At 41.5% G+C, this 18,915-nt stretch overlaps 1 protein-coding gene across 4 annotated transcripts in view; it reads right to left on the reverse strand.

Annotated features, from left to right (window-relative positions):
• The window catches only part of IQCJ (IQ motif containing J), a 303,641-nt gene that overhangs the window by 264,481 nt on the left and 20,245 nt on the right, over nt 1-18,915 (reverse strand). For 3 of the 4 annotated variants that reach the window (XM_043522393.1, XM_043522394.1, XM_043522392.1), the window contains exons 2-4: nt 10,875-10,939; nt 9,629-9,709; nt 4,835-4,888 (exon numbers count right to left, since the gene is read on the reverse strand). In XM_043522393.1, coding sequence (XP_043378328.1) covers nt 4,835-4,888; nt 9,629-9,709; nt 10,875-10,939 — 200 coding nt within the window. The remainder of the gene's footprint in view (nt 1-4,834; nt 4,889-9,628; nt 9,710-10,874; nt 10,940-18,915) is intronic. The other variant, XM_043522395.1, reaches the window with a different exon arrangement.

The raw sequence follows: 18,915 nt of genomic DNA on the forward strand, positions 1-18,915 counted from the left end.
CAGAGGCCAGATCCTGGCCCATACCGAATCCACTTCGTGCTGCTGTAGGAGGACAAAGGGGACTTAAGATTGTCTTAAATAAGCAACTGAGGAGTCATCTGGAATGGGGGCATTTTCAGCTGTCACAGAACTAGAGCTCTATGCCACCCCTTCCATGGAGGGAGCATATTGGGGGCACGCCAGGGCACTCCTGGAACATGCTATGGCTCTGTGATTCTTACAACATGTAACTTCCCATAGCTTTTGTGCAGAAAAGGAAAAATATGACCCTATGTGACTATGAGTTATAGTACATTTCTACCGGATAATTTGTATGATCAGCCTGGGCATTTTCTCATTGCAGTAATTTCTGTTTTTTTTCCCCAACATATACATATCCCACTGTAATTTTACCTAGCCAGGACACCAGCAGGACAGAGTCATACACAACACACCTTAAAAGAACACTAAGGTTCTGATGCAAACTAGCAAAAACTAAAGTCAGAAGTTAAGGCTGAATTGGTCTTGGGAACAGAAGCACCACACTGGCAGACTCCTCCTTCCACAGTTACACAAGGAGCTTTTCATTCCAAATTTTCAGCTTGAAACAAGTTTATAGAGTTCTCATATTAAATTCAGTAATTTATGAGAGTACCATGTAATGTATACTTGATTTTGGGTGCTAAACAAATACAAACAATAAAAAGACTTTGCTTTCTAAGTGAAATTTTATTTTTAGAGCATGATTTCAAATACTCAGATTCCCCATTCCTAATTATATCTCTGTTGCTGTACTTGTCACCAGATGGCAGTGTTATATCAGCTATGCATTTATGGGCGGGAGAAGACAGATTTGTAAGAAATATTAGTCATTACAATATCTAGAATAGTAATAGCTTTAATGTGAAATATTTGAATGTATGCAAGGTATAATCTACGTACTCCGCAAAAAGTCGGTTCTAAAAACTGTTGTAATGCTCCTTATTTATCTGTTGTTCTAGTCTAATAGGCTATTGATAACATCTTTTAGGTTTAAAACAATGGAGGTTTTCATTTAATTGGGTGTGAAAATTAATAAAACAATCGGTAAAATAACCCCCAGATGATTTTGATATTACATTAATTTATTTTATGCTCCCCTCCTTTTTCAGTTTTTGATGTACACCAAAGATTTTTTTTTGATTGACAACATATAAATGCAACAGAGAAGTTGTTAGGGAGAAGGCTGGGGGCTTTAGGTGCTGAGTACAAAGGCAATTAAGATTTTTGGACCTGAGGAGGTGGACATGGGAGGCACGTTGGATTGTGTGATAAGCACATTAGCTGCTTGTGTCTACTAAAATATCCCTTCTATTTCGGCAGGGGAGTGGCCATCCTGGGTGTCTGGTTCAGAGGGAGGGTGTGACCTCTGGTACCTGGGTTCCCTCTCCTTCTCCTTTCCACGTGCCCACAATGCACGTGAGGATCATGCGTGGGTAGGGGTGGGGGAGGCTGGAGTCTCCTCCCCTGGTCACCCACTGGTTAATTCAGTGCATGAAGGAGCTCATTGGCTCTACAAATCTCCCATCCCCTCTGTATTTAAGCATTCCAAGTATCTAGCACCCATTCTTGCCCCTGGATGCTTCCCCACCCACCCTGTCCTGTAGGAGGTATAGGTGTGTCACAGCTGGCTTTCCAGGCTTGCTGGAGGTCTGATGAAAACCCCTGATCCTTCCTTAGGATCAGGAAGGAATTTTTCCCTCTGAGCAAGATTGGTATCGGATGGTGGGTTTTTGTTCTGTTATTATTGATTTTGGCACAGCATCCTGGAAGTGTGGTAGGTGGAGACAAAGGTAAGGGACATCACCTGCAAGGGTAGAGGTAACTGAAAGTCCAAAACAGGTAGGACGTGTCCAGTGTGAGTAATAGGCTTCAGGGGCCCAGCTCTTGTGAAAAACCTGAGCATAGAAGCCAGGAGGTAGTGGTGGGACTGTGAACTCTCCTCATCTGCCCTCATTCCCACTTGCAAGGGGAAGGTGGGGGGATTCAGTAATGCACTGAGCCAAACCCATGACTAAGGTGACCAACCCTAATTCCTTGGTTGAATAGCATGAACCCATTTAACCTCTCACAGGACTCAGTTAATGCCTGGTCAGCCCCCACTTACTGTTAAATTTAATAAATGACAACCTGCTGGTTTAAGTTCATTCTCGTGTCTATGTCTTTGTTCTCTGTCATGCCCTGATCTTTAGGTTTCAGAGTTAACAACCCTTTGAGAAAGATGCCAACAGTTCACCTCTCCCACAGCTATTGTTACCTACAGATTACCTGCAGACTCAGGAAGACATATAAATATTGATTTACATTGGGTTAATATTCTTAAGAATTTATTCACAGGTGTGAGAACTAGAAACAATTTTAAAAAACCAGTGAATACTTAAAAAGAAAAGGAGTACTTGTGGCACCTTAGAGACTAACCAATTTATTTGAGCATAAGCTTTCGTGAGCTACAGCTCACTTCATCGGATGCATACTGTGGAAAGTGTAGAAGAAGATCTTTTATATCTTGATCTTATATGTGATCTTTTAGATCATGCTATACACACAAAGCATGAAAAAATACCTCCTCCCACCCCACTCTCCTGCTGGTAATAGCTTATCTAAAGTGATCACTCTCCTTACAAGGTGTATGATAATCAAGTTGGGCTTTCCGCCCCCCCCTCCCCCCCACAAACCCACTCTCCTGTTGGTAATGGGTTTGTGGGGGGGGGGGGTGGGAAGGGAAGAGAAAACCTGGATTTGTGCTGGAAATGGCCCAACTTGATTATCATACACATTGTAAGGAGAGTCATCACTTTAGATAAGCTATTACCAGCAGGAGAGTGGGGTGGGGGGAGGTATTATTTCATGCTGTGTGTGTATAAAAAGATCTTCTACACTTTCCACAGTATGCATCCAATGAAGTGAGCTGTAGCTCATGAAAGCTTATGCTCAAATAAATTGGTTAGTATCTAAGGTGCCACAAGTACTCCTTTTCTTTTTGCGAATACAGACCAACATGGCTGTTACTCTGAAACCAGTGAATACTTAGATTTCAAAGCACAATTCTGTGGCAAGATCTCTGGACATGGAATCTCAGAACACAGAGTGCACTGGCTATAATTTTGCCTAGATATCAACATTCAGTTCCCCTACAAATCAGTGCCTACAAGAAATAGTGATGATCAGAGGACCAAAGAAATTACTACCATTTCCAGAAAATCCTGATTTTTGTTTGATAACAGGAGAGGCAGAGAGAAGGTAGTATACCATTTCCTTACTGACAATACATCTTTTGCAATGTCTGGAGGAGTTCCTAAGTACCGGACTTCTTAGGTACTAACAAAGGAGCAAAGTGTCTTGTCTACAGTTAGAAAACCAAACAGCTTAATTCCATCCCCATCATGGAATTTTAAAGTGGGAGAAAAATGTGAAGGTGGAAAAATGCACACTAGGCAAAAAACTGTTAGATCCCCATAAAGTTTATTCACCTTTTGCAGCCAGAGTTTTCTATCTTGCATTCCTTTCTCCTGAACTCCACGTTTAGACCCCAGGTCAGCGAAGCACTTAAGCACATGCTAATCTTTAAGCATATGGGAATCCCACTGAAGACAATGGGACTATTCATAATGCTTAAATTTAAGCATATGCTTAAATGCTTTGTTGGATCAGAGCTTTAGATTAGGAGAAGAAAAAAGGCCTACCTTATTTTCTGGCTATTTGTTCAAACCGCACCAGAACCCCCAAAGCAAGATTGCAGACCAAACCTCTCAAACATCCACCTCCAAAGAGCTGAAGTTTATCCCTCCTACCCATTACTTTGCACACTTATCAAGAAACGTGGAAAATATTCACTGGGGAGTAACTAAAAAGGGTACAGGAAGGCAGGGAGGCAGCACTACGTTCCTGTTGTAAATTATTCACAGCCTCACCATACTTTAAATCTCTGTTCCCAGAAACTAAAAAGCAACCACTATATGACTGTGTTTAGAATGTGGGTCAAGGGCGCTACAGACCTTTGCTCACTTTGTTCTGGGAGCATTTCCTTAACTTACCTCTCTTCACCTCTAATGTCACTTCCCCCCACTGCCCAGTTTATATCCAATTGAGAAAAATGTAGGGATAGAAACCACAAGCTATGTGAAATAGCCCTTTTTTTATTGTATTTTATGGAGTACCATGCAGTAATGGGTTGCAGGGACTGGCAAGGAAAGACAGCATTTCCAGGATCTACTTTATCATAACTAGAACTGGGGAAAAAATTTTGATCAAATGTTTTTTGTAAAACCAAACACCATATAATTCAGTGACATATTTAATAAATTCATATAGATTTTATATAATATATAATTCATATAGAATATATGATATTCATATAATATAAATTCATATAGAAATTGTTTTGGTAAAAATATCCACCTAAAATATGGAAAAATTAAAAATTTCATGTTGATATTTTTGAAACAAAATTTTTTGATTTTTCAATTCAAAATATTTTTGTTTTGCAATTTCTTTTCATTTTGTTTTAAAAAAATTTAAAACATTAAAAATGCTTGAAATATAGATTAAATATTTTGTTTTGGGTTGAACAAAGTATTTTGTTTGACCTGAAGCAACATTCCCCCCCCAATTTTTTGGAATTCCCAGAGAACCAAAATATATATATTATTTGCACAGCTTTAGTCGCAGGATTCTTCTTGCCTATGATTGGTTAGTTTGGGGAAATTTTTCCACCTAAAGCAGGCTATAGAATTTATAGAAGAATGCCCTAACCCCAGGAATGAAGCAACCAGCTGGACAAATGCAGCTCTTCAGCCTTCCATGCCAAGACTCCTACCTCCCAAGGACTGCGTGTTCTACCTTCTCCTTTTCATGCTCTTTGGGGTGGGCACTAGTATAGAAGAAAAATGCATGAATGAAAATTAGATATCATCTCACTATACCCAAATAGTACAACTACCAAATTTTGTGCAACTCCATGTGAGATATTTTATGAAAATTTAATGAGCTTGTGATACTTTGTACCTTGGAGGAAACACCTTACACCCTCATTTTCATTTTTATAAAATGATCGTGTGGTATCCAATGCAAAGTTTGTCATGTTGAATGTCTTCAGAAGGCTCATGATGCACTGAGCATGGCTGTTACAGTAATTGTTACAGTAATGTAGTTATGAGGCTGAAAATGTATCCTGTGGCTTAAAATAAGCCCAGGAAAAAACTTTCCAAGAGCAGGGTGTTGCTACCGGGTGTTGGGTTAGGTAGGTGGTTGTCTTGAGTAGCTGGAAGGCTGGATACTATTAGGGTGTGCTGTTGGGAATGGGCTGGAATGGCTGGGGTTGGGGAGGTAGAGTGCTGTACTGGTAGCTGAGGGTCTGATGGCTGTGATCCCTCTGAGGTTGTGGCTGGGGCGTGGTCAGGTGTTTAGGGTACAGCAGGGAGGCAAGGGTCTGGAGTCAGGCAGAGGGTCTGGGGTCTCTCTAGGGCAGTAGGCTGGGGGTTTGGAGGAACCTGGGCCAGTACAGAACCTCCTCTCTTTCTGCACCTCATAGTGAGTCACCGGCCACTCTTCCCCACTCTGGGGCTGTTCTTCCTCCTTCTCTGCTTGGATGCAGCAGGGAGATCAGGCAGGGAGAGGTAGCCATGAAGCCTGACAACTTGAAGTTTGTCTTCACAGTGGCCGCAGATGGACCTGCAGCACTTGCCCTCAGCTCCACCAAATGTATGATATTCAGGCTGAGCGGCAGGCATGAGTGACAGGGCTGCTAAACATGGGAGTGTCACATGAGATGAGTGGTAGCACTGAGAAAGCCATGCAATCATTGCTGACGTGCTTTGGATTATTTCCCAAGACACTGGATGGACTGCTGTGTCACATGCTCAGTATGATACCATGCGTCCATCAGAAAGAATGCATAAATGCCAGAGTTTAGGTTCAGATTCTTCTTATTTACAGAGTAGCAAATATTTAAAGATGCAGTATTATATTCTAGATTTTTGACCATCCACTTGTTCTACAAATTCCATCTGCAATTCTCCCGTACTTCCATATTTATTCATTTTTGTCTGTTTATACACCACCCCAACTTAATATTAAGCCTAGTGTGTCTTCTGTTTATTCTCTTCTTCCCCGAATTGTCCAGGATGTTGCAATTTTCATGGGTCACATTATTTTTCATCTCTACACCTAAGTCAATCTCATCAATTCGTCACTTTCTATAGTCTTCTGTGTTACTCCCCAGTAATCCTTTCCACCACCTAATTCCAGGTGCAAGTCTTAAGATAATGGAGTCCAAATTGTAAAAGAAATGGTTCATTTCAAGAAAAATGTCTTCTAAAAATGAAGACATGCTCATTATTTCTGTAAGAACAAAGAAATCCTCCTGGTCTCATTTGTAACTGGGCGCAGTCACAGATGGGGGGCAGTGACCCAGAACAACAGGCATTTTGAATAATGCATTAACCATGGTGCTAGAGCCTGATAAGTGCCCATTTTAGTCAATGGGCAACTTTCCTTAGAGTCCCAATGTGATACACTGTACTTTAAAGTAGCTCCCTGGAACCCCATATTCACCACTGTGATACAATTATGATATATTCCATACAATGCATGCCTTGTGAGGTATCATATAAGAAGTCTTGATCTGTTGAACCTTAACATCCTGTTGAATTGCATGTGTTATTATTGTATGTGAAGTTTCGAAGTATTGCTATATGTACTTGTGAAGGAGCAGAGAGACTGCAGCCGGGCACAGCAGGGGTTAAAGAACACCTATGGGTTCAACTAGCCCTGCCCCGTTTTACCTGCAGCCAATGCCAGGCCTGGAGGAAGAAAAAAAGGGAGCCTGGCAGAAGTTCTCGGTATGCCTGCCTGAAGGCACAGACCAGCAACCTGCTGCCAGTGCAGCCACTGGAGGCAAGTAAATTTTCGTCTGCCAAGGGGAACCTACAGATAAGCCCCAACTGTGGGGCAACTGGACTAGCAGGGCCATGCCCCAAATGAAAAGGACTTGCATAGGGAGCAGGCCAGGAAAACAGACCCTGAACCCCCACTCACGGCTGGGAGAAAGTCCCATCTCCCCTGTTTAAGGGTTGAGCGATACAGGACCCTGGGCCAGGACCTGAGGGAGAAGGAGGGGGTCAAGTCTCCCTACAGCCCCCCAACCGATGATCTAGCCACTAGGCTACCCGGCCACTGAGGGCCCTATCGGTACTACTGAAATATATTGTGAGGTTGGGAAACACCACAGTCAGCCTTTCAGGAAGGACAAAGGAGCACCTATCACTGGTCAGATGGGTGTTGATGGCCCATCAATAAAACAATCCACTCTCCCAGAAGCTCCTTACAGAAGGCATGTACACAATGGAGGCTGCTTTACCAAAGGGGACTGACTGATCCCTGCGTCACAGCAAGGATCTTTCTAGCAGCTGGAAGAAGGCATAAAAAGAGAGACCGTGACATCATCACTTGGCCTCCTCCCCTCATCTCAACACCTTGAAGAGCATCTGGAAGAAAAAGACTTTGAAGTGGGGAAGCTTGGTCCCAGGTCGGAAGGGCTCCAGTCTGTGCATTGAGGAAACGTAAGCTGCCTGTGCCATTTGTTAGAATGAAACACTGCTTGATTTAAATCTTGCTAAACCTGTTTAAGTTAGAACTTAACAAAAATAAATTGAGTTTAAGTAACCAACTCTGATCTCTATGTCAGCAAGTCATCACTTAAAATCTATCTTTCTGTTGTTAACAAAACTGTGTTATATTTTACCTAAAATTGTGAAGTGCTTGAGGAATCTTAGCTCAGACTACACAGCCTAGTGCAGGGGTCTCAAACTCAAGTGACCATGAGGGCCACATGAGGACTACTGCATTGGCCTGAGGCCCGCATCACTGACACCCTCCATCACTGCCCCCAGCCCCGCCCCCACTCCACCCCTTCCATGAGGCCCCACCTCTTCCCACCCCTTCTCTGCCCCCATTCCAACCCCTTCTCCGAAGTCCCCACCCCAACTCCACCCCCTTCCTGCCTCCCAGGGAGTTGAGGTGCAGGGGGCTGGGGTGCAGGCAGGGGGCTCAGGGCAGGGAGCTGGGGTGCAGGATGCAGGAGGGGCTCGGGGTGCGGACTCCGGCCGGTGCCGCTTACCTAGAGCGGCTCCAGGGTGGCAGCAGTGTGCACTGGGGCCAGGGCAGGATCTGGCCGGCGGGCTCTAGTTTGCCCACTCCTGGCCTGGAGGTAGGCGGGGGGCGGGGGGGGGGGGGGCGGGCAGGCACAGGCTGCTTGGCTGGCCGCAGGAAATAGCATGCAGCCTGCGGGCCGTGTGTTTGAGACCCCGGCCTAGTGTATGTTCATTCCACGCCGACAGAGTGGCAAATGAGCTTATACTGGCCAGGCTTCTGACCAGTGCAAGATGTTGCAGTTCATGGGTGCAAGGGTGGGGAGCGTCGGGGAATTGGCTGAACCTATTGATGGTTCCTGAGTAACTCAGTTGGGTGTGTCCCTGCCTATGGATGGCTGTGTAAGTGCAGTGCCTGCCAGAGGCTTGTGACTTGACATGAGCATCACAGCGTGGGGGACAACCCACGTTGGTGGGTTTGGAGGGCTCAGCAGTCCCACAGTCCAGGTTGCACCCCAGGGAACTTGTGATACCCAGGTCCGGGTTAGGCCCAAAATAGTGTCCATTATGGCATCACGAGTCTGTAGATACTTGGAAGTAAACACCCAAGTACATTTGTTTTGACTTTATACAATGATTTGGAAAATGTTTAGAAAATCTACTAAGACTTCAAAACCTGTGTGTTATTGAAGTAGTTAAAAATTATGATTTCAAACTTGTGACTTCACCCATGAAACATTTATATCTTGTTCACTTCAGTCAGTTTTATGGTTTAGTGCATTACGTTTATATGGAGATGCACTTATCCGTAACACATTTTCCATTTTCAATAAAGGGAGGATATTAAATTTTCCAGACATAACTATCTTCTAGAAAATTCTCTGAAAATATATATATTATTGAATCTAGTCAATATTTGCATCACTAAATGACACTGACTGGATTTTAATTTGAAACCTTATGTCCCATTAATATTTTAATATTGTATTAATATTTTAATATCTTAAAAACATTTCAGCTTTGCTTTCCAGCAGAAAGTGAAATTCAGTGTGAAATGTAGTTATGAATAATGTTCTTTAAGTAAATTTGCATTGTATCTTGGAAGTTGAGTGAGGCTACTTGAGGCAACTTAAACTTAAGCACCTAAGTTTTCTAAGGTTTCAAAAATGCTACAAGGGGCCTTCTTCCCTGTCTCTGTTTTCTGTTTCCCTCTAGGGATGTACAAATTCCCTTTACATAGAGTTATCAGGCAGGTTCTGAAATAGTCCCTCAATTTTACATGGTTAAATACAAAATGGGTGCAACTGTAACAAGTACAGCATTAAGGCCCCAGTTCAGCAGAGCCACTCATGTGCTTAAGTTAGTCATGTGCTTAATTACCTTGCTAAACTGAGGCTTCAGAGATTTTTTCCTATTTAAAGCTACTTAGAAATCCAAGACAAACACTATATAAATTCAGCTCCACAGAAGTTTAACAGTCTCACCTGTATTGCTGAATCATTTAAACATCTTATATTACTTACATTTTCACTTTTGATTCCAGGGGCTGTAAGTTGATAGGATATTTTTCGATATTATTCTCCACATCCATAGCAATCTGATGGCTATAAAAAATGTTTTAATCTATTTCAGCTGACATTTTTATAATCACTATGAAACTACATTCAGACATTTTGACACGTACATAGCAGAGCTACTTATTTAAAAATGCCCCGGGGGAGGGTGGTGGTGGGGGGGGGGGGGACACAGCATCAACCCGACTTAGAAGGGTAACCAAAAATTTTTTTTTGAATTCCAAATTACAATCCCTATCCTGCAACCAGATGCATGCAGACTTCAAGCTTCAACACTAGAACTTTCAGTTTCAGATGCTACAGCACCAGAGACAGATATGCCCGGTGAAGAAACTGATGGACATAAAAACCAGTGACAAGTATAACATATTCCTGCTAATTTAACTTCCATCCCAGAGGCTATACTTGAAAAGCTGGAAAGTAAAATGGAAATACTAGAAACCAAATTAATTACAGTAGCAAAAGTCATGCAAGAATAAGAGAGATTCTTATCAACAGAAGTTGACAAAGGAATTTATGCTGCAAAGTGTGATAAAGTAAGAAAACCATAAAAATGCTGGAAGATAAAACTGAAGATCTCAAGAACAGAGGTGAACTCACACAGTGGGGACATTGGCTGGGATGGGACTAATTGCATGAGTGAGGACACTGGGCATGAGAGTTCACAAGATGAACTCCACAAGTTCATCCATTTTTATTTTGAGACTTTGGCAACCAATTACATCATCTAACCAGCAGAAGTTTTCAGAAGTTATCCTCCCTTAAGTAAAAATCAGCAAATATTTAGGTGTGAGATATAAAGCCATAAAAATTCTTTGGCATCTCTCCAAGTGAAATATAAAACGTGCACACACAAAAACAAAAAACAAACCAACCCTCTGCAAGCATCCCTCAGAAGGCAATACTTATAGCTCAAACTTATAAGAGTGCATATTTAAAGCAAGTGATTACTCTTTGCTATGTCCCCTTTTGTGTTTTGCTATTCTACTTTGTACAGCTCAAACGCCTGCTCCCACTATTGTCAGTCCTGACAAGAGTTGTAGCATGTTGAAACATTATAGTTACTTCTTTCAAACTAGCTTGTCCAGTGCACTAATCGTTATACTAAAAAAAAATATAGCTTGAGTGACAGCGATTTTTTACTATATTATGAGACAATGCTATGCAAACCACTCCAAAATCTTTTCGTACGTACCTTTCAGGTAAATATTTGTCATCAATAACTTGTTCTAAGGTATGCTGCAGCCTTTTGGGTTCTTCCTGCAAGGAAAGAAATAACAGATTTCAACACGCTGACACTATTAATTATTATTATTATTATTAACAAACATTTATATTGCAGCAGTGCCTGAGGCCTCACCCAAATCAGGACCTAGGCACTGTACAAACATATAGTAAACAGCAGTCCCTACCCCAGTCTTTATCTAACCACCTATTCTTAGATTTCTAATCACATTTATTTATCTCAAAATACCTTTCAAAGGAGGTCAGTATCATCATCACTAGCTATCCATGGGGAAACTGAGGCACAGAGGTAAAGTGACTTGCCCAAGGTCACCCAGCTTTGCACACACGAGAACACACATATTTCTATTTACAAATGCATCCAAAGGTACTTCAATAAGTGAGCAAAACAGACAGAACCGCCACCTCCAATGAATTGTATGCCTCAAGGTGTTCCAAAGGCCAAATTCACAACAGCTAAAGGCAGTCGCCCATATATTATCTTAGCCTATACTTCACAATAGCCAACAGCTAGCTACAGAAAGTATCACATACTATAATGGCCAGGGTCACAGAATCAACAGCTCTGATAAATACACATGCCCAAAGCGTGCACAACGTAATGTCAAAACAAAACAAGCCTCCCCACGCACACCTCAATGAAACAGGTTTTCAGAAATCCACTTTAACTCCCTCAAAACTGGAGAATCTTAGTCAGTTTTGAAAGAATTTAAGCTTTAGCAGATATTTCTTGCACAAATTTGAGGGTCCCCCCTCCCCATTTTCTTTTAAAAGCCATCTCTTCCCTCACTTGTTGTGTTTTTATTCTGTACGTATAAAAGAATACTATGACACTGAATGCTCCCTTCATAATCCATTATTTGGGAAACTTTGGGCTTGTTACGTGAGCACCTAATTTAGAGTTAGGCATTTTCCCCCAGCCTGGATGAAACGGTTTAATTACTACTCCAGCACGGTATGTTTTGTAATCCAAAACAAACCCCTAAGGGCAACTGAGAGGAAACCAGTAAATTCTTCAACATGCCCAGGACTTTCCCTGAAAAATAGGTACTGAACCTGCAAAAACCAGTCTGAGGATATGTTCCTATTGTTGCGTACTTATCTTTTCTGATTAAGAAAAAGTAGGTATGAACAAGAAACTGCCAAGAGTTCTCACTTTCAGCCATTTCCTTTTATTCTACCACTGAACAATGCTAAGATCTCATAATTAAGGGAATCACTAGCTGGGAGTTTAAGCCCAACATCTTTACCATGGCGTCAGCATTAGTCCCTGTTTTTCGTAGAGGAAATTCCTTAAAGATTTCTCTTAGTAAAAACATGTCAGGGATTGTTTAAATCCAAACATGGCCCACTCCACCTCCCATTCCAGTTAATAGGGGTTTTCCCAGTGAATTCAATAGGAGTTCAATCTACCCCTTAAATCACAGCACTGAGCTACTGTTTGAGAAGCAGAAACTGAACCTGGTTGACAGGTTTTTATTGTCCAAAAGGTGTGACAAAAGGAAAAAGTCCACTTACATTTTTAAAATTCCTTCGCTTTTAATAAAACCATTAGTAACCCGTGAGAAAATTGGTTTACAAATATGACTCAAAACAGTTTTGTTTTGCTTGAAACATAAATCTAAGTAACAATGAACTGCTGAATAAGGTTTAAGGCAGCGCAGGACAGGGCTATTGGTCACCAAGGTCCCCTAGAAAAGCAATCCAAAGCACCTCTAGGGTCTAGACTGGAATACAGCCATATTCCTTTACTCCACCCTGACAGGGAATGAAATCTCAGAACATACTGCAAAAAGATTCCCTAACACACCAAACACTGCTTTCTCACAATGAAAGGGATACAGAGATGACTATTGGTCAACTTCCATATAGAGATAGATTAACTCTATCTACATCCAATAGTGCATAGAAATTCTAGGGTGCAGCATGGATATTGAGTATTTGTAGTACAGTACAGTACAGACCAAGAGGCCCCAATCAGTGATTTAGGGGGTGGAGTGGAGGAGCGGCTCATTATGCTAGGCACTGTATAGGTGTGTAGTACAAAGAGTCCCTGCTGAAAGAGTTTACAATCTTGGATAATGACAAGATGCTACAGATGGATGAAACAAACAGGGATGTGTGAAAACTAAGACAGACCCGTAGGAGCATGTTTTTATATAGACTAACTTTGTACACAAAACATAGCTCACTACCAGTCTTGCCATTAGTAACCGGCAGGTTTCTGTAGGCTTCGTGGCAGAACTGAGTCTTAACAAGAGATCTGAAGGACAATAAAATGTCAGTTTTACTTTTGTTTTCCTGGGAAATTTTGGTCATAAATGAGGGGTGGACTGTAAAAGTGCGTGGAGTTGTTTGTGGTAGAAGGAGCTAGCCTCTTCTGTTGCTTGTGGTGAAAGGGCTTCACCCAATGCAATTTTTATGTTTCTGAGTGATGGTTCCAGCCATTAGAAGTCATCAGTGGGAACTTCTTAGAGGATACAACTAACGTCATGGGGCTCCCATTTGTCCCTCTTGCAGTGGGTTCTCTGATTCTTTCACTGGGGTGAGTACTTCATGCAACCGTTTGCACACCCCTCTTTGGGGAGATGGATGTGGCCTATTGCCCCCTTTGCATGGTGAGAACTTCTTCCCAGACAGCTAAATGTGAGTAGATCACTGTTTGTGATCTACTTTGGGGAAAGCAAGTTCCAGTGTCCGGAGCCTCTACTGACCTGCTCGTCATTAAACAAACAAATAAATAAAATAATGTATTTTACCCCCATAATATAAAGTTATTAAAAACATGACTATTCAAAAACCGCAGAACTACTCCATCTGCAGCTTCATGTGTCTTGCAGTTTGTTTTTGTGAATTAATCTCTTGATAATCCAATATACATACTGCACTTGAAGGCCATTCAAGAAGTCAACATGTGGTTTCATGTCATCTCTTAACTCATTAATTTCAGAATAAAAAAACTAACTAAAAAAAAAAAAAAAAAAAAGAAGAAGCCAATGAGGGTCAAGCAAGGATTTTAAGTGAATTACCTCTCCTGCTAGCACAGATGATTTTCTCAGTCAGGAAGGTTAAAGTAATTAAAAAGACAAAAATGAGGAAATTTGCATTATATAGACCCCTTCTGTATCTTAGCTGATCTGAGGATAAATTAAACAAACATTTTGATTTGCAGTAAAACCATTGCCATATTTATTAACACAACAGCTCAGCCATCCATATGCTCTACCTTCTCAAATAAAGCCTATATTGTGGAACAGAGGAATTTTAGATGGCACTTTTTAATCTTATACAAGAGTGCCTAGATAGTGTGCTGTATAACATGAAACAAGATCAATCAGTAGCTGATATACAGCTTTCATTTCCTGGTGGCCTTGGAAGCACTATTATGCATAAAACATACTTTTGCAGAAGATTTGTTAAGATGGCAAGTTTTTTGCCCCAAATTTTCCCCCTCTGGATCTCTAATTGTAATAATCACTATTGTTGACATACAGTAACTGCTAAATTGCTGTGCAAGGTTTAGAAAAGTTTACTGTTTCCTACTACTTAGCCAGCAATTTAAACTGGCCCAACCATGAAACGTTTGTTTTATTCTTACCTTCTATTTCTACTCTCCTACAAGATTATCCTTTTCTCATGTGATATAATTAGAAACTCCCTCAAAATTGCCTGTCTCTGAAGTACGATTGAACGTAAAAGATAACCTTTTAGTTTCCTGAATCACTCCACTGGTCATTTTGTTTTCAGTATATCCCAGAGCATCGCAAGGTAATTTAGAATGTGAAAACAATTTGTGATTGACTTTATATATTGCCATGGGTGACAAAACCTGCATTACTTACATAAATCATTTTTGGTGTTTGACATCATTTTATATTAACCTCAGGGTGAAGACAAACTGAAAAAATTGATTGTGACATTTTTGACCATTCAATCATTCAATTAAATATCATTGAACATTCTTTATGGAAGTTGTAATAAGGCAACTACAAAAGGGGCGAGTAATGTTTGTATAATTTGGAAGAGTAGAAGACATAAAATCTATACTAATTTCAGTTTTGTGTCATTAAACATGAAGTATTGATTATTGCTCCTTGCAACAAAATTTATGAAGCTAGCTATGTTGTTGTGTCCACATAAAGTGATTCTGATGTTTTGCCCTCAGACCCCAAGTGCTATAAATGATGGGTTACAGTGACAGCTGGGATGCTGTTGTTCCAATTCACAGCCTGAGGAGATACATTTCATAGATTACACCAGGAGTGACCCAGCTGCAAACTCTAACTTCAGAAAATTAAATTGGAAGAGATCCAGACTTCTGTTGCAATACACTGAGACTTACAATGCCTCTATAAACCTTGTTATAATGTAAATCTACTGTAACATCTACTGTAGCTTTCTCTTTCTTTACTGTTATGCATGGACATTAATAAGTAATCGGGTTTATAAAAAGTTTGCAATGACAGCTAGAAATGCAAGGTTGCTTTTTAGATGAGGTGGCTAAAATAGCTGTATCCTGTCATTTTGTCAATGAGGTTACACATTCTATTTGTGTATTAATGTTTCTGTAGCCTTGTAGATCTGTACATTTAACGAAGGATAATGCCTTGCTATCGCACATAAATTTGGGAACACTGTAACATTCCAATATGGAAAACTATTTCAAGCTGTAGATGTATCACAAGCATGTAATCTGCATAAAAGCAAAGCAGGGCGTAGACGATATTTTCATATCCTACTAGCATATTCAGAATACATTATGAGAACTTGCTTTTACCAGTTACATAGGGTCTCAGTTATAGAACAACAAGGAGTGTGGGTCTTATTTCTTTCTGTGTCTGGGGGATTGCTGGATCCTGCTCTGTACAGCCAAAAGGCCAGTTCTGTGAGGGCCCATATGTAGTGATACAGGCCCTTATCTTGCGAAATTACCCATGTGGAGTTCAGAGTAGCAGCCGTGTTAGTCTGTAGCCGCAAAAAGAAAAGGAGTACTTGTGGCACCTTAGAGACTAACATTTATTTGAGCATAAGCTTCGTGAGCTACAGCTCACTTCATTGGATGCATACAGTGGAAAATACAGTGCGGAGATTTATATACACAGAGAACAGTAAACAATGGGTGTTACCATACACACTGTAACAAGAGTGATCAGGTAAGGTGAGCTATTACCAGCAGGAGAGTGGGGGGGCGGGGGGACCCTTTGTAGTGATAATCAAGGTTGGCCATTTCCAGCAGTTGACAAGAACGTGTGAGGAACAGTGGCGGGGAGGGGGAGGAATAAACATGGGGAAATAGTTTTACTTTGTGTAATGACACATCCACTCCCAGTCTTTATTCAAGCCTAAATTAATTGTATCCAGTTTGCAAATTAATTCCAATTCAGCAGTCTCTCGTTGGAGTCTCTGATATTTCTACCTTGAGCTTTAGTACTAACCAACCGGGGGGGGGGGGATCAGTGTTCACGTCACACTCCCCGTCAGTACCTAGCCCAGGCAAGCTAATGATCTAACCAGTGGACCAAATTCGGTGATGAATTCTGGTCATATGCCACCTGAGGCACATACGCTACGAAGATGACAACTTCTTTGGCCCATCTGACAACATAAGAGGTGTGAATGGGTAATGAATTTAGGGAAAAGCCTAGTAAATATCACATCTGCCACTTCCCTTGGCACATGGTAAATTCAAATCAGTATTATACTGCAAATGTGGACCATAAGGGAGGTATGACTGTGTCCCCATGTGCAATGGCATTACTGAGTCCAGGTTCAAAAATGAGAGATTTTCAGAGAGATTTTGGCTCTTCTGTTACCATATTAAGCTCCACAGCAGTGGAAATATAGAACTCCCAAGAGACTCTGCAACCACAACTGCAGAACCTGTAATATTAAATATACATTTGTACCAAAGCAAACTGTGAAGTTTCTCCATATATATTTAAAACTCTATAACATCTACTTTTTTTTTTTATAGTCTGAGTTCTCTTTTCATCCAGTTTAAGGCACTTAAAGGGTTAACTGTCCCTCATAATAGTGCTGGAGTTGCCATGGTGACAGTTCCTCAATCAGATGGATATATTTCTGAGAATGCATGGGAAGTACCAGAGTTTTGCAGAGATTACTCACGCAGCAAGGTATTTGCAAGAAAGGGGTTTACTTTCACATTAATAAGGAAGTGGGGAGGGAAGGAAGAAAAATAAGCAGCAGCAACAGTAAAAATGTTGAGGGCAAAAAAACTGTACTGATTTCTGGTGAGTTGCATTTAACTTTATACCAGAAACTGTGACAGAAAACTGCCTTTTTATGTTAATTACCAACCAAAACCCAAATGATTTACACTTTGCAATTAAAGGGGACTAAGGGAAGGGTTTTGCACTAATTCAGAACTTACCTCAATGGAGGAAGTGATAGTCTTTGGCATGTGCAGAGAAGAGAGACTTATGTGCAGGAACATTTAGTAAAGAAAACATTTCTTGAATGTTTCTAGGCCAGGGGAAATAAATAGTCCAAAAATCTAAAGGACAATCTAATTTCATTCGGAAATGTCTGTTTTTAAAAGCAGTTATTAGTTTAGGTTAAAGAAAATCTGTAACCAAGATAAATTCTGTCAAGAAGACAGCTTTCTATTGAGTACTAATAGGGAAGCTACTAATTATGTACATTACTTTTTTTTCCATTTTACTTCATTTCATGAAGTCTACTGCACTGAGATAAAATGGCTTTCAAGTTACTGCTGGAGGATACAGAAGAGTGCCAATTCTGGTCCCTGCCTTGGTCCCTATTCACTGCTCTCACAAGGCAAAAGGGGCCCAAAATGGACCAAGGAAGAATTGCCCTACACTGCTGCTGTGCTGAGGGCACTATACTGATAGTAGCCTTACACTGCTCTGTCTCCCTGACCCTGGCATAGTGGGATATGGCAGGAGTGGGGCTGGATCAGGAATGGCAGAGGGAAGGCTGCCCCTTAGTGTTCTACCCTACACTGATTCAGAACTGTGGATGTAGCTCATAAGCATGTGTGTGAAGGCTGCCTAGGTCCACCATTTTGCTCCCCTCAGCATCCCAAAGTCCAGCCCATACAAATGCAACACAGGATCTCTTCCGAAGTATCTAGCAATATCAGATAATCTGTCACCACTGCGCACAATATCACCGTACCTATTGCAGACTTCCCTACACTGAACAAGAGGCTTGAAGTTCAGGCTTTGTGTCTCATGGTACCTGGAAGAGATTTGGTGAGAAAGCATGCAATCCAAGAGAATGGTATGACATCTATCGGTTTCTTTGGCAAAGAATTTAAGAGTTCAGTACATGTGATTTGACTTGAAAATATTAAAGCTTTAATGGACATTTTTCTCACTAACCAAATAGCCATAGCTCTGGGAGGATGCAATCTATGATAATTAGAAATTCATTACAGTAAAATCAATCAGTCACAGGTATGGATTTTTTAATATTGACATGTGCTCATGTAAAATTGTTCGTGTCTTTCCTTTTTGTGTCAGTAAAGCATCTAAAGCCAAAACATGGCTAATCTTGCCTGCCCCTGCAGCTCCCATTAGCTGTGATTCCTGGCCAATGGGAGCTGCAGAGCCGGTGCTGGGGGCAGCGCACAGAGATTACCTGAATGCCCCTCGCCTAGGGACTGCAGGGGCATGCCAGCAAGCCGGCACTCGCAGCTCCACCCCCAGCCCCGTGAATGGGAGGAGGCTCTGAGGCTCAGGGACTGGTGTCCAGCCCATGGCACTGAGGCTTGCCACGGGCTGGATGAAAAGAAGCAGTGGGCCACACCCAGCCTGCGGGGCCCCCCTTTGCCCAAGGCCCTGGGCTGCAGCCCCTAAAGTCCCTGTGTTAATCCGGCCCTGTTCATGAGGTAGGGCTTCAAGAGAACATGGGACATTCAGCTTCTGTACCTAGAGTTCTTAGGTTTGGGGCCCACGTGAGATATGTTTGGTCAGACATCGTCTGTGGTTTTCTCTGGACTCTGAGGA

The sequence above is a fragment of the Chelonia mydas genome, chromosome 9 (genome assembly GCF_015237465.2).
Source record: "Chelonia mydas isolate rCheMyd1 chromosome 9, rCheMyd1.pri.v2, whole genome shotgun sequence".
NCBI lineage: Eukaryota > Metazoa > Chordata > Testudines > Cheloniidae > Chelonia > Chelonia mydas.